Genomic DNA, 16,907 nt, shown 5'->3' with positions numbered 1-16,907 from the left:
AGAAATAGATTTTTTAAAAGTGAGTATTGGCTCTTTGTGGCTAGAATGTAGCTAAAGTACCAAAGCAAAGGGAAGATGGATAAATATGCAAAAGCCTTTATAATGAAGATAACGTATTTCTTTCTGAGGAGCAATCAGAACAGCAGTGGATTAGGTTGCCCAGAGAGAGGCTGTGCAGGTGCCATTAGCAAGTGGATTTTTTCAAGACTCGACTGGACCTGAGAGCTGGCCATGCTCTGAGCAGGAGGTTGGACTAGAGACCTCTGAAGGTCCCTTCACCTTCATATAGCCTACCTATGATCCTAAATTTTAGGCACCTTATGGAACAATAATCCTAAATGGGAGAGAGAGAGAGAGATGTCTCAGCAAGGAGATACTTTCTATCTAACTGAGATCTCTAAATTTAAGCAGAAAGGATTTTTCTTCAAGAGAAAAACTGGACCAACTATTTGCCGTAGTCCATCACAGACTAATTATCTGACCTTTGATTCAGAGCTACCACTTTATCTTGCCACTGAATTTGAAGGTAGTTGTATTTCCATAGGCAGTGCCACCAAATTTTATCTATCTTTCTGTATGGCAAATCATAAGCCATGACAGCTCAAGATAAAACAAGTACAAGCTAGTAAGAGTTCACATTTAATCAACAATAGCAGCCTCTTCAATATCAATATAAAACAAAATGTAACACAGCAACTTTATATAGGATAGCAATTGAAAGATTAGAGTAAGGCAGATGAATCCATCATCACAAACACATACTGCCTCATGGAGTTATGAAAAATGCATGGTAAATATATATACATGGGGAACGTGCTTAGCAAATTTCAGTTTTGGCTGAAGAAACAGCAAAAAGCAACTTATAAGTAACTCCTTTAACCATACGATTGTTGGGGTTGGAGGTTTTTTTGGTAGATGGTCAATATAAAACAGCTATAGCCTATTCTATGAACTGCAAGTGTAGCACTAGTTCTAAGTCCATCAAATGCATTTTAAACTTTGCTAGGGAGTGGCAGAAGTGCCTTTTATCAGTTCATCACATGTGGTTTTACTTTCTGTGGATGCAAGAGTTTGGCCATATATATGGGCTATCAGCACAGGAACACAAGGGGCCCAAATTTACTCACCTGTACAGTCCTCTGGCCATGCCATCCCTGTTAGCAGCAGCAGCATGTGAACTGTCAATATGAAAGAAAAAAGCTTCTTAGTATATCACAGCCTCTCTCTGTGTAAGACACTGAATTTTGTTATTTCTAATGGCCCTGCACATGAACCGAGAGCAATACTCCTGTGGTTTTCATTATTTCTCTAGAGGTATATATGAAGGCTGCATTACTAGTCTTAGGTAAGGTTAACTTAAATCATCTGATGTATACTAAATTTGGCATCACTGATGTGTCATGGTGGTACCTGAAAATCATCTGAGGTCTTGTAACAGCACAAATTTATGAGAATAAGTCCAGAAAAGACCAAGCACAAAGACCCCAGACTGAACTTACATATGAACAACCCTCAGGGATATCTTTCAGACAATAAAGACCCAGCAGCATGTTAAGTACAGGCATTTTGTTTGGTCAGTTTCTGTACCATAGTTTGAGAACACCTGGCACACAGATTCCTTCTGTTTGTACATAAGATGTTATATTGACCCAGCACTAACAAAACAAACTATACAATCCATAGCCTGCTCTCTAGACTAATGCCCTAACTGGCTCCTGCCATCCACACAGCAGCTTTACACAGTCAGATGATAATTACGAGCTAAGTAAATTGAGGTCTGCACAGCAGTAAGATGTTCAAGGTTTCAGCTTCAAGTTCCATGAGTCACGTTTTGGAAAAAACAATACCCCCTATTTTTAATACAGCTGGAGGATTCTTCCTCCAACAAACAACTACTCAGAGCTGCTCTGTAGTCACATCCCACAATCCTGCTCCAGAAGCACCCACACCAGCCTCTTCTGGCTTCGCTGTACTGAGGAAAAAAACAAGGAAGCGTAGCAGCTCTGTTGAGGAAACGGAATTAACTAGTGAGATTTCAAAAACAGATAAAAAAGAAATTTAGAGACCACACACCTGAAAATTTTGTTAGTTAAGTTAGATAGAAGGTAGAGGCACAGTTACAGTGAAGCTCATGTTTACTGAGAAAAAAATTATCTAGAAGACATCTGAAAACAAATTGGCTTGGAAAACTTTCACTTTGTGTGTGTGCACGTGTTAAAAAATAAGTACTTGCCCCTTCCAGCAACCACTCTATATGAATATATATTCTGTCTGAAACTGCTCACACTTAGATCTTAACTGCTATTTTTAGCCCGGCGAGGGCCGAGGGACAACAGCCACTAAGCACCAAACGCAAAAGGAGGCGCTGGGGGGGTCGGGGAACGTGAGGGGAAACAGCTGCTGTCCCGGCTCCGGGCGAGCGCCGCCCCGTGTCCCCTCAGCTGCGAGCAGCCCCTACAACCGACACCGCCCTACAGCTGACAGGGAACAGCGGAGTCCCGCAGAGGAAACCTAAAAGTACCCCACGCAAAACTCCTGCCTATAAAACAACGCGAAAACTTTAAAAACAAAATTTAAAAACATAACGGAAGAGCTCCGACGTTAGCACAGACCCCACCCACCCGCGGCGCGCAGGCAACGAGGCGCCGCCTGAGGTGGGCGGCGTTGACGCCGCGCCTGCGCCGGGGCGCGGGCCGCGGCCCCGCCCCCAGCGCCGCGTGTCACCGCGCCAGCGCCGCTAGCTCCGCTATTTATTTGCCTTCAGGCGCTGATTGGTCTCCGGGCTGACCAATAGGCCAGCAGTGAGGGCCCGGCACAGCCAGTAGGAGCAAGGCGGAGGCTGTGTGGGCGGGGCGGGGGAGGTGCGCCCGCCGGGGCCGAGGGAGCCGTGCGGGGTGGCGGCGGCTCCCAGCGCTCCTCACCGCGCCTTCCTCCTCATGGCGGGCTGGCAGCTGCTGCTGCCTGCCCTCCTCCTCCTCGCCCTCCTGGGTGCCCAGCTGTGCCCCTGCGGCAGGGCTCCAGCCTCCTCCCAGGCTGTGACGGCCCGGCTAGCGGCGAAGTGGCCGGCGACCCCGCTGCTGCTGGAGGCGAGGTGCGTGCAGCCTCCTCCTCCTCCTCCTCCTCCCTGCTGCCTTCCTCGGCTGCTGCGCCGGGCCGTTAGGCCGGGGAAGGGGGGCAGCGGCGATGCTTCCCTCGGCAGCATCAGGGCGGGGGGTGGAGCGCCTCGCTGAGGGGGCAGGAGGGGGGGGGGGTGCTCCTTGTTCTCCGCCCGAGAGGGAAGGTGGGCTGTCAGGGCCGGCGGCGTTTCTTTCCTCCCTTCCTCCGTCAGAGGGTGTGTTAAAGTATTCCTTTGGTATAAGGCTTAACTGTTTCTTCCCTTGGGTGAAGTGCGTGGATAATGCTGACAGGCTTCCCCCCCTTTGAAGCGTGCTGTTTAAATTGCTTTGCATTTAACCGACTCAGACGTTTTGCAGGTGAGGTTGAGGAGGTGCAGTGGGCCAATCTACAGAATCCCGACCTTCCCCTGAGCAATAGCATCTCTTTATCTCACACCAATTAGTTTACTCTCACTCATGAATGAAATAATTATGTATAAAGGCATTAATGAAGATGTGAAGCTGTAGTAGTAAGATGTGTATTTTTAAAAAAGATGTTGTTAATTTGTAGTCATCATTTCAAAATGGGAAGGGAAAATGTTTTCTGTTGTTACATGTTTGTGGCTCTGCTGCCGGTTTGGTTTAAAATCTTGGTTGGGTTTGTTTTTAAACTTGCTGCTGTTTGGAGAACTCCCATGAAAGAGGGTATTGCAAGCTTCTGTAATCAAAGGAGTGGTAAACTTCCAAAATAAAGATTAGAAAAGCAATACGCCTGTGCTAGCAAGTAGATCTTTTTGGCACCCATAAAGGAGGGGGGGTGGAAAGCAATGTTCCCTTAAGAAAAAAACACAAAAGTGTTACCAGTAAATGGAAAAATGGTATATGGAGTAAAACAAACTTCACACTTTGTAAGGATTAATCTGTTTTTGAAAGTGTTCCAGAGGTTAGGGACCTCCCCTGCATAGCAAAGTAGACATTGTCATTGATTAAAAAGCCTGTAATTTAATTAAAAACTGTAACCTGCCAGAGTGTGTGTTTTTATTTGTATATTTAGCTACTATAAAATAAAGTTTGTGTGCTAAATTGATTGTATACTGAAATACCTGTGGAAAAATAAAGTGAAAAAATATGTTTATTTCTGTATCAGAGAAGAGTCTACTTGCTTTAGAGCTCTGATGGTTGAGTTCAGATTGGTAGCATTTTGTTCAAAATTTCTTTTAGCCAAAATATACCACTGTTCAGTGTTTTATGCTACAGAGATATTCCATGGCCACTGAATACTTAACACTTGTTGCTGGATACTTGTTACTTTAAACAACTGGAGATTTTAATGTGGTACATCTTTGAACAAAGTCAACCTATGGACAATTAATTTTTATTTTTAAACAGTGAATTTATTGCAGAAGATGGTAATGAGAAGTTTTGGCAGTTCTTGGAAACTGTACGAGAATTAACAGTTTATAAACAAGGAGGTAAGTTAAACAGCATGCTAGTTTTAATACATTATCTTGCACTGTGTTTAACTTTCAGACATCAAGCTAACACATTAACTACTTCCAGTTACGTAAAGCCTAATGCTTCCACTATTGCTTACTAGGTAGTTTTTAAGAAATTTGTATCATGTTTTCCCCTGAGAGCTCTACCTGCAGAGGAGTTTTAAAAGCAAGGAAGACTAGATGGACTGAACTGCTGTTACAGTGTGGAACAGAAGTGTGAAGATTAAAGATACCTGCCTTCTTACATGACTCAGCAAGAGTTTATAGGATATTCGGATTTCATGTTTTGTGTAAGATGGATGTTTGTAGGGGAGAGAATCCCACAAATAACTAAAATGGGAATGCTAGCTAAAGGCAAAAAAATGGAAAAAAAAATACAAAAAATGGTTTAATACTTGTAGACGGCATAGAGACTGTTTTCCAGCAGCAATACTCATGTTTTAGAATATATGCTTATCATTCCCTCAATAGGATTTAAAAAAAACAACTGCATTCTTAGAAGAATATTAACTTGTTAGAAGTTTGGAGACAAAGAACAGGCAAAAAAATCCAACTAATGAAGCATGAAGGTGAGCCACTGCAGAAGACAGCCTGGAGTTTACTAGGAATGACCACAGTAACGTGAAATTTGGAGTTCTACCAGGCTTTGCAACAGGTTGGTCAATATTAGACCTATTTGCTCTTCAGAATAGTGCAGGTCTTTAGGCATGAGTGTGAGAACCTATTGCTACCACCAGAAGAGACTTGAGGTAAACTGAATGTTACATTAATAGTCAAAAGCTATTTGGAGAAAGATAATGCAGGGAGTGGCAGTGATGACAGAAATGAATCCTTGTGGTGTGAAAAGTGCTGCATAGGAGAGGGAGAACTTAAGGAAAAACACACTTGAACAGCTGTGACTGACTGAATACAAATCAGAGAGGTTGTGCTGTCCATGTGGATAGGTCAGTGAGCGTGGTATTTGAGTGCTCAGCAATGCCCAAAGCACATGGTAAGGAACATTTTCCTGCTTATGATTCTGTGATGCACTTTCCTTGCATCATGATGTTCTATTTTACTGTTTCCCTGTATTTTCCTCTCCCTTTCTTTAGAAAGGATACAGTAGAAGCAGAAAAGGCACAAAGAGCTGTGATTATAGTTGTGGGATATGAACTGGAGAAGTAAAAAAAAAAAAAAATACCACACAAAAATTACTGTGAGTTGATGAAAACTGGGGATGGTCTGAGGTCAGAAGTATAAACAAAACTAGGGAGAATCGTTGAGAACAGTAGGCCCAGGTGGTGAATGCTGCTCTGAGCCATTCTGTGTAAGGGCATGAGGTCATGGAGAATGGAGGTAGGTGTGGAATTCGACCTGTGGTCAGCTGCTAGCAGCATTTGTTGAGGCAAGTACTGTTGAAGGTCGTTGTCAATACACAGGACAGTGGCATGGATTATACCCTCCACAAGGTTGTGAATGACACAAAACTGGGAGGAGAATTTGGGAAGCTGAAGGGTAGGGCTGGCATTAGAGGGGCCTTGGCATGGTGGAGAGAGAGAGTCTAACAGAAATGTTGGGCAGTTCAGCAGAGGTGCTTTACAGACTCCTGCCCATGGGCTGGAATAACCTCAGCATCAGTGCATCCTGGGCACTGACTGACCTGAAAGCATTTTTTGAGAAACAGACCTGGGGATTCTTGTCAACAGTGAGTTGCATTAAATTTTGATGCCTGAGGAGGTCAGCTATGTGCTGGGCTGCATCAGGAGTATAGCCAGCAGGTCAAGAAAAGGGATTATTCCACTGTATGTGGAAGTTGTAAAGCTGCCTCTGGAGTATGGGGCCCAGGTTGGGGATTTCTGTTACAAAAGGCAAGAGGTACTGGAGCAAGTCTAGGAGAGGATGACCACAATGGTTATGGAATTGGAGCAGGAAGGGCTGAGAGAACTGGGGTTTATTCAACCTGAGGAAGAGAGGAGTAAGGAGAGACTTTGTATCTTCAACTTCCTAACAGAAGAGTATGGAGAAGATGGAACCGGACCTTTCCTGAAGGTACACAGTAATATGAAAAAATGCAATGGGCACAAGCTGAAACATGGAAGTCTTGGTTAGATACTAGAGAAAATGTTTCTGCCATGGGGTTGCATAAACATTGGCTGCCCCAGGAGCCTGTGGAATCTCCATTCTTGGAGATACTCAGAACTCTTCTGCATGAGTCCCTGAGCAGCCTAATCTAGCACTGAAATTGGATCTTCTCTAAGTAAATGTTTGATGAGGGGGTCTCCAGAAGTCACTTTTGACTTGAATTGTTGGTTGTTTTGTTTTGTGTTTGTTATTTGGTTTTGTTTTTTTTTTTTTTGTTTGTTTGTTTGTTTTTTCTATGAGTGGTTTAAATGCACTTGGTAATGCCTTGAGACAAGACTGGTATATTTGATGATGTCAGGGATTTTTATCAGCCATCTCTTGTTCGCTTTCTTGGACCAACTTTCCAAGGAATTTGAAACTTCAGTGACACAAATGTCTGTTGAAATCAGCTGTTAGTCACATACTTTACCTACTTCACCTGGATAAACCTTGTGATTCAGAATAAATAGATTACCAGTAGGATGATCTGCATGGCCTAGTTGCCAATGAAATACTAGATGTTTGTAGTGGGGAACCTTGGAATGTACTAAAATATTACTTAAGTATATTAAGCAATTGATGTGGATATTATTATGGCCAACAAAGTCCTATGTTTGTAATGCAGGAAGATGTAAAATTCTGGCACCAAGTGGTTCATAGTTAAGGTAGTGTTATACAAGCAAACTGATGTTCTTTATGAACAGGGTGAGAAGGAAAGATTCAGTTTTAGAGGAAAATCAGTTATGTAATAAAAAAAATCATATCAGTATTGATTCTTCCAACTTAAGAGCATCTTCCTGAAATCAACATACTAAGTATAAAATAGAAATATTATGAACATCATATGTATCCAGCAATAGTTAAGCCACTTTCAGTAGGGAAGTCTGCATTAGACATCTACAATAAAATGGTCTGCTAAAGTGAAGAATACTGATACAGAAATACTGGGGTGGCACAGTTACTGAGGGGTGTGTAATAGTATACTTCTGAGGAGAAGTTGGTTCTGTGGATGGTGTGGAATGGGTTCTGTCTTAGCTGTTGCATGTCAAGACACACTGACATAGAAGGATGTTAATGCATTAAGGCTGAAGTAACAATAACTGCTTGAGCAAATTAGAGGATGTAGTTAAAAAGGATTGGTTGGGGTGGCTGACTTTTCAGTTCTGGTCTAGGAGGACATCAAGAGTAGATAGGATGGATGACTGGGAAATAAAAGCATTGTTGTTTTTAAATAGAAACATTTTCATAAAAGGTAAAGAATTACTAGATTTGAAGCTGAAAAACTGGGTTTATAGGAGAATTGGATAATAGATTGTCCCAACTTGCTGTTGAAGATTTCAGAAGAGTTATAAAGTATTAAAGCTAAAAGACAACTTCAAAAATAAAATATGGTGGCTTTTTTCTTTTAAATCATCCCTTGGATGATTTCCAACCCATTGCTTATCACTTCTTAGAACTTGTTTTAAAATTAGATTAATCAACACCTGTTGTTAACTTGCTCATTTAAAATGTTCAGCATTAGCAAATCAGATCTATTAATGGTCTGCTTAGCTATAATATGTGTAGCAATTTAATGGATTTGGTAGGAAATATGTACGTGAAATTTGGTAAAGCATTTAGTCTGGTGATGTATTTGGTCTTAACTTTTTTTTTTTTTAATATGAACTCAATTTGGGCATCACTGAGATTATACACTATGAAAAACAAAATTAGTTATGGGATACACTATATTAGAGTGAGGTGTTGAGGTAACACAGGCAACATTGTGCTTGTCTACTTAATATGCAGCATACTTGCTGCCAGGCTTGTGGAAGATTTGGAGATGCAGATGATGCTAATTTGGGCTTCATGTATGTTATAAAGAAATCAAAACTGCAAAAATTTCATATTAAAACCAGCACGGTTACAAAACACTGAAGACTGCATTTAAAACTTGCTGCTGCTTTTATATCTTAAAAGATTAATTTAGGAACACAGAGTGAAGGTAAGTAGCCTGTTCCCCACTGACTAATTATAACTTCAGTGTTTACTGTCTTCCCAAGTGGTTCAGTTTATATATAGAATTTTCAGAAGCCTCTTAAATATGTATTAAAAAAAAAACCCTCGAACATATTAATAGGGAAACTGTTTTCTCTGAAAAAAAATAACTATTGCAAACAACAATCATGCAAATTATTTGTTGTAGTCTAAAAGACTATACGTTTTTCACTGCAAAATTAGATAAGTACTTTTTATGTACGTATCAACCTTAGGGATTCAAGAGGAATCTGTTTCATAAGCATGGCACTTCTATAATAATTGTGCAATAAACAAAGTATTCCCTCTCTGCTGGCATCTTGCCTGAATGTCATAGGGATTTGACTGGCCAGTGATTGCTTGAACTGCTGTTACCTGGGATCTCTAATTCCCTGGCTGATCTGTAGATACAGATACACGCATCTGTGCAGTTGGAACAATCCCCGTGCTCCCCTCCCTTAAAATAATGATCCCAGCACTCTGTGCTCTTCTGACTAATGATGTCCCTTATGTTTATTCCCCCTGCCTCCAGTGCCTCAGTACTTTGCACTGGATTCTCCTGTGGGCCACCTGTGTAGACTCAGACTAATTTTTCACTGTGTGTGCATGGGATCTGAGGTTTGGTGATACAGACCTTTACTTTCCTTTTGTGGCTGGCCTGGTCATCTCTGTGTAATTATTTTTAGTCTACCTGTGATGTGTGATACTGCTGTAGATTGTGGACAGCAAATGTCAGTGTTTAAATGTGAGTCTGCTGAGGTAGCTGTTCAGTTCTTGTTGTAGTCAGTCTAATCAATTTGGCTTCAGGAGTTGAGAGCGCTATTCAGATGACAAATTTAAGCATCTTTAGAGTGAGCTAAATAGCTCTTCAGGTTTGGTTGGCTGCTAGGCTCTATCTCTCTTGGCTAGAATGGAAGTTTACAGCATTCAGATATCTGAAATCTGGAGCTGTATCCTATTATTGTTGACTTATTATTTTTAAATCAACTTTGTTAATGAATTTAGTGGTAATATGCTATCATGCAGCATTTTATGACCAGAAACATATGTTTCTCTGTGGTTTCCTGTAACATCCTAAGAAATTTATTGTAACTTCTACTCTTTGGCATAGGGTGCAGTGTTAAAATGTGCCTAGGGGGCAAGTAGTTACCAAGTTTCAAGGAGCAAATACAATGTGAAGATAATTTGCAAAACTGAAACCATAGTTTTGTACGTAATAAACCTTAAAAAAATGTTTTTGCATTAGGTGGATCATAGCATTTGATGTGGATTAACTTATCTTGCTGAAGCTTAAAGTACAGTTGTAGTCTGAATGAAGCCAGCAGTGTTAATGTAAGTTGAAGTAGTAGAAGTGGGTGCATGATTTGATAAATGTAACCTTGTCAATGTGTTATACAATCATTTTTGAAGGCACATGACAGATTATCTTTTTTTTTTTACTGATTAAAATCATCAGCATCTTAATCATCTTTCAGAGCAAAAATGTCAGCTGTTTTATATACAAAAGTGAAAGCACAGCTGGAATTTGTAAGCCAAAGAATTTAAAGACTTGTGGTAAAAATATTTTATTGAGGCTGTATCTTTAGAATTGTATATTTAATAACTCTTCATTGTGTTCAATAGGATGTTATTTGGGGCTGAGTGGAGAGGCAGAAATTTCAGTTTGAATTTTTATTTTTGTGGAGATAATTTGAAGAAAATTTGAAAGTATAGTTATTGGAAAAATGTTTCAATCTGGAAGTATTTGCCACTTCCAAATTTTTTACTTTCACTGCTTGTAGTGTGTGAAGCCAAATTTATCTCATTTTAGTTCTACCAAAGCTATGTGTAGGTTTAGAAAACACAGAAGAGATGGGGTTTTTGTCCACTGAATTTAATGTTAGACAGTACTCATCATATACAGTTTATGGGAAGGCAGCTTTCTGAAAGTGCAGCCTTTTGTAATCTTAGATTTTTTTTTTCTTTTTTTTTTTTAAATAGTGAATTACAACAAACAGCATCTCTAAATAATGGGTTTTAAGAAGGAAAAGGCAGAAAGGTGATCTTAGAGGTTTTAGGAAGAAGAGAAGGTTAGGGGTTGTAAAGAGGAAAGTCAGAGGATAGAAAATGCGTAATTAGGAAAATCGCTGGGAGCAGTTAATGGATATTTCCAAAACTATGGCCTGCAGGGCTATTGTATGTGGTCTAATGTTTTGCTAGAACCTAGGCCGTAGTGAGGGAATGGTGTTATGATTGCTGCACTCATCATTTGATACAAGTATTTCTGATACCTGCTGCTGCTGAGGCAGGTAAAATCTGGCAGATTAAATTATGTGAGATGATTTTCACACTGTGTAAAAAATTTGGTGACACTTTGGACTCCTAAAGGGGTTTCCTGCTGGGATGAATGTTCTACTTTCACAGCAAGAGCACCTTTAAAATAAGGTGTTGACCTGAGAACACAGATAAATTCAAGCTGGACATTCAGCTAGAATGGTTCCTCCCTGCAACTCAGTTTCCCTTTGCTGTGAATTTTCACCTTTATAGGAGAATATTTGAATTATATGTGAAAAAGGTCTTGAATCACTGCAGTTTCCAGGTAGTATCTACCAATGTCAGTAAAATGTATGCTGACTACATAGATTTGGGGTGGGAGGGGGCATAAATTAGCAATTCTGGACTGCTTCACATGTGCTTCAGGAGTCTCTTCTGTGGAAGAGCAACCTCTGGAACAGGGATGGTGTACAATGCTTGTTATGGTCACAGCTTTGGTTCTCCGACTAATTTGTGCTCAATAATACCATGTTGTACAATGTATACAGTCTGATTTTAAATTTTGGTGAGCATTATTACTTAAACAGATACAGGCCTTTTCCACAACTTGATAAAACAATATTACAACCTCTTTCTAATTAGCCTTCTTTGCCTCAGTCCAAGGACAGCATGAGAATGTTCACTTGAATATGCCTCTAGAAGAAGAAATGAATGTTAATTATTTCCAACCAATGTTCTTTATTAACATGTCTGTCATTCCCAGACACCATCTACCTTCCTTCTTACTTGGAGTCCTAATTTTGACCTTGAAGAAGGCAAGATATGCAGGGAGAGGGGAAGCCACTTCACATATTGCATCCATTCTCCTACTCTTCTTTATCATGAATCTTTAAGGAAGAAATAGGATATGTAAGAGTAGCCCAAAGAATATCACCTTTAGAAGATTGTTGTTATTTATTTAAGATGCAAGGTTGGAATATTCCAAGATTAAATGTGAGGAAATAATTTGTAAAATGATGCTGGCTGAAAGTAAGCAACCTTCAAAACTTGCATTAAAACGCTAGCATAAGCTTGAGAAACAAAAATAAGTGAATAAGCTCTAGTCAAGACTTTCCATATGGGTCTGCAGAGAGACACTATTGTTTTGAGTGGATTTTTATATTGCTGGAAATTATATAGGTGCTAATTAGTGCTACCACACTCACTTTTGTGGTATTTATATTGCATTAGGCCTTTAGAATTGGTAGTAAAGGAAACAGTTATCAGTGGTCAACATTCCAGACTTTTGAACTGCCAAGCAGCACTAACATAATATTTGTAGCACAGGTGGATATGCCACTTCATTTAAGACTAAACACTAAAAGTCTGTCTTTTCTTCAACAGATTCAGAGCACTCCTATTACAATTTAATCTTGAAGAAAGCAGGACAATTTTTATCCAATTTGCAAATCAATCTATTGAAGTTTGCACTTGCCATACGGGCATATTCTCCAACTGTTCAGATGTTTCAGCAGGTGACTATATTATCTGATATATTTGGTACATCATTTTGTGGTATTTTGTCTGCAGAGTAAAGAGTGTTCATTATTACAGTTCAGTAAAATATATGCCGACATTATTGGGAATCAAACATGGTCCATTTATAAAGGTGATGCTTTATAAGCTGGTTATATTGACAGAAACAAATATTCCTGTTTCATTGCATGGATAGCATTATTTTCAGGGTAGAATTTTTGGAAATGTTCATAATAAGCTGTAATAAAGTTAGGAGGGTTTTGCAAGTGTTCTGGAGGAATATCATAATTTCAGACTCATATCTTTTCATCTTTCAGCTTGTGAATCCAGAGTCACTGACATGCAGTCTCATGATTCCCACTTTATATGAGAATAGCTGAATAGAGGGTTGTTTTTTGTTTTTGTTTTGTTTTAAAAAAAGGTGGGGATGGGAAGGAGAGAGAACCAAAAATTGATGTTAATTGTTTGGGATTTATTGGTTAGTCTTTGTACATTAGCATGATTGCTGATAGTGACTAAAATTAAAAATATCTCAGAGTACAGGCTGTGATTTTAGCTTGTGGAGGAGAGATTTCACAGCCCTGTCTTTACAGAACATAAAGGGACTTGCATCTTCTGAAGTATGACTGCATTTGATAGACTAAATCTGACAAAGGTTATAAGGTCTTAATCTTCTAATATTTTCCATTACTTTTTTCATATGTACCCTATTTTGAATGGGCTTAATTAGAAGCACAACTCTGTGGCAGCTGTTGAGTTATTTTAATCAAGGGGATGTGAGTTTATGTTGAAGTGCAATCAGAGCATTCTGGTTGAGTATAATTGTTGAAATATTAGATTGCAGCTGATGAACCTCCACCAGAAGGCTGTGGTGCATTTGTGGTTATCCATGAGAAGTACACCTGTAAGACTAATGAAATAAAAAAGCTGCTGAAGAAGGCTACGAAGAGGTAAATGCAATGATCTGTTTTAAGAGGAAAAATAGATTACCAAAGAGAAGAACGTATTATTGTGTATATACTTGAGGTATTTTGAAATTTTATGTTCTACTTGATAAGACCAAGCCCATAAATCCCCATTTACTGGATATTTAAAGACATACCCATTTAACGTATATGCTATTTTAAAAGAGTTACTTTTGGTTTGGAAATATTTCAAACACTTACTGTTATGAGAATTCATCAATTATGAATCAAAGTAGGGTTTTAAAAATCATAGAGCTTTGTTTCTCTAACCACATGGATAATTTTGGTTTTCTTCCCCTTTTTTTGGTATTGGATTGTCAAGTTTAAGTTACAGTGTACTTCCTACACAAGCTTACCTTTTAATGCATCTGAGACAGTATTTCTGCTGATAGACCTTTCTATATAGTCAGTGCCACTGCACTTGAGGTTTTGGGGGTTGTAAGGGCTTGGCACTGGAGTGGAAAAGGAGTCTACCTCAGCTGGTATAACCTTTCCTCGCCTTGTGCTAGACTTCACACCTGTTAAGCCTTTCCACAGGGCAAAGCCTGTAGAAATGAGTATTAGACCAGAATGAATTTGGGCCATGAAGTATAATATGTAGAACCTATCATATTAACAAATAATAACAAAATAATGAAAGCAAAATATTAAGTCTGTATTTAAAAAGAATCCATTTGTATTTTTTCAAGACCTGTATGTAACATTTTTTCACTTGTTTTTCCTGCAATGATCAAGGTTGCCATAATATTAGTGTCCATACCCTTTACCACTTCATGGAGATATGTAGAGCTGAAACGTGATTTAGTAGGACATATTTCTTTCATTTTTCTTTCTATCAAATACAAATTGGAAAAAAAAGCCCTTGAAAACCTATAAATTTGTCTCTTTGGGGATGGTTGCTTCTGAAAACAATTTTGTGTTTTACATGTGTGATTTACGGTATTTTCTAAGTCCACTGATACAATTACAACCTACTAAATCATTGTCTTTTGCTTATTCAATAGCAAAGATTTTTGCAAAAACACTTCATTGTCTAGTTCGCAATGTCCTGTTTTTAACTATTACATTGTGCCTAATAAATGTCACTTTCTTAGATAAATTATTTGTACTATATTTTGGCTTTTAAATGTTGTTGAATTCTTCTGGTCATATATTAAGGCATCATGAGACCTTAGCACTTTATCACAATGTCTCTTCTTCTAAAGCAGTTAACTGGGTTCAGCACATTCTCTTTTATGGAGATACTCTCCAAATTTACAAGATTCTGGAAAATCACAGTACAAGTCAATAGCGTCCTGAAGTAGTCAGAACTGGAAAAAGTTAGGCTTCTAAAAATCATTAAGAGCTCACAAGAAAACTGAAGTTATTTCTATTAAATTGTTCTTGTGTTTTGGATAGTTTTGTGTGCACCAGTTACATTACAACCTTCAGAGCTGCAGGGACAAAATCTTGATAAATTTTCACTCCTCCCCACCCCAAAAGTAGCTGTGTCGCTCAAATATTTAGAGTTCCTGGAGCTACACTTTGAGAAAAACATGTTCACCTTCAGGTAATTGTTTTCACTATTATTCCCAGTTGTACTCTGGGTGGTAGATACATTTCACTTGTGCTAGGTGATACAGATAAGGCTGTGCTCCTGTTCTTTCTTTTCTAAATGGTGAACAAATGATATATGGGACAGTGTGGCATCTCACTGTTGGTGCCTCTAAACCAGTCATTCTTTTTCTCGGTGGTTTTTATGAAAATATATCTTTTTGGTTTGTTGCTTCCCTTTTTATTTCAAACTATTTTCCTTTGTATTTTATTTTCTTTTTCTGTCTTCTATCTGTCATGACTCTTCCACTTAAGTCAAGACAACTTAAGCTAGGCTTTCAGTTGTGTCTTGAAGTTACCTATATTGGATGTGAGGACACTAGAACTGTTCCATTTTTAGGGATGATAGTTTCAAATCTCACTGGAGAAAGAAGAGGCTGCAGCATTATTTTGTGCAAATTCATCAGCACAACCTGAGATCCTGCAAGTCTCAGGCACTTTGAACTCAGGAGAGCCCAAATAGTCTGCATGTCAGGATCAAGGTTTTGCTTCATCCAGTCCTTTATGCAGCAACTACTGGGATTTGGTCTGTAGCACTTTAAGCCATGTTGCAAGGGACCACATGGATCTAATTGGAAGTATTTTATGTGGAGGTGCAGTGGGCTGCTCAAGGGCTCTAGATGTGTCCGAGGAGGCTCTTTAGTTGTTTAAATGGTTAGAATTGCTTAGCTTGCTAATTGTCCAAAACAACACAAAGATTTCTGGGGTTGGTGCGGCCAGGAGCAGAAGCATTGACAGGAGTCACATTTTGCTCAAAACAATCAGTGCCTTTGAAGTTTTGTCAGTACACGTCTTCTGTCCATCACATTCTTTCTGCATCCTGTCTTGACAACCATCTAAGCAAGCACGTAGTTGCCTCTACTACCCTAGTAATTGGCTAGCGAGTGCTGAACTCCACATCCATGTATTTTTTTTAATCTTTTTTGTCTGCCCAACTGGTGTTCCTTCCCTTTCAAGCAGCCTTCTCATGAGAATCTCTTATGGCAGGAAATTAATTAGCTTTCAGCTTTAAGAGCAAGAGAATCAATTCCTTCTCACTACTATTCAATGTCAAATTAAAACAGAGAACAGAGGCTTATCTTGGATTTACAAGGGCTAAATGCTTTAACTTTCCAATCCAAGGTCATTACGGTAGCCCTATACAGTGTAATTTCTCTGCAGCACTTAATCTCTTAGTGAAGCGTGTTCATGATAGTATAAAATGCTTCCTTTGAGACTGTCAGTGTTCAAGAAAGTCTTGGCAGTGCTTGGTACCCACCTTTTGAGAACAGGAGTCGTTCTTCTGCTATACGTAGGTGACTAGTTAAGAAAAGAGAAGCTCCGTTTATTTAGGTTTTCAACTCTGTAAATTACTGTGGCAGTTCTTGTCTCTGGTTATGAGAAGGAAGTTGCACAAGTCACATCCTATATGTATGCTTTCATTGGGGCAAACCTGTATCTGTTCTTGAGCAGAGCTTACTCATTCAAGAGTTGTTTCAAACTCCCTGATGATGCCTACTTCATCTGCCTTGCCCTGTGATGACAGTGGGAAAGCTTGCCTGATATTTCTGTGACACACGGCTGTATGCAACCAAGTTAATTCTCAAACCAGGCTGCTCCTTTTGTTTCTGCCATACAAATGTGGGTTTTGATTGCGAACCTGCCAAGCGTACATAGGATAATGATGTTAAGGCCCTGAGCAACCTGATTGAAATTGGCTTTGCTTTGAGTGAGGGTTTGGAGCAGATGACCTCCAAAGGACCTTTACAGTGTAAATTATTCTGTGATTTTTATACTGAAGATACACTAAGCTTTGCGTCATGGAAACTGTGGCGTGTGGAGCACTGCTCACACCTTTCCAGTATGACTTTTCAGTGAGCATCTACATCTGTAGT

General features: G+C 39.4%; 1 protein-coding gene across 1 annotated transcript in view; it reads left to right on the top strand.

Annotated features, from left to right (window-relative positions):
* Positions 1-2,876: 2,876 nt before the first annotated feature.
* The window catches only part of UGGT2 (UDP-glucose glycoprotein glucosyltransferase 2), a 90,294-nt gene continuing 76,263 nt past the window's right edge, over positions 2,877-16,907 (top strand). The window contains exons 1-4 of the mRNA XM_042806099.1: positions 2,877-3,091; positions 4,485-4,567; positions 12,344-12,474; positions 13,313-13,425. Of these exons, the coding sequence (XP_042662033.1) occupies positions 2,937-3,091; positions 4,485-4,567; positions 12,344-12,474; positions 13,313-13,425 (482 nt within the window). The 5' untranslated portion in view covers positions 2,877-2,936. The remainder of the gene's footprint in view (positions 3,092-4,484; positions 4,568-12,343; positions 12,475-13,312; positions 13,426-16,907) is intronic.

The sequence above is a fragment of the Tyto alba genome, unplaced genomic scaffold (genome assembly GCF_018691265.1).
Source record: "Tyto alba isolate M040663 unplaced genomic scaffold, T.alba_DEE_v4.0 Super-Scaffold_45, whole genome shotgun sequence".
NCBI lineage: Eukaryota > Metazoa > Chordata > Aves > Strigiformes > Tytonidae > Tyto > Tyto alba.
The sequence above is the reverse complement of the archived record's forward strand: the minus strand, read 5'-3'. Positions and strand labels throughout refer to the sequence as shown.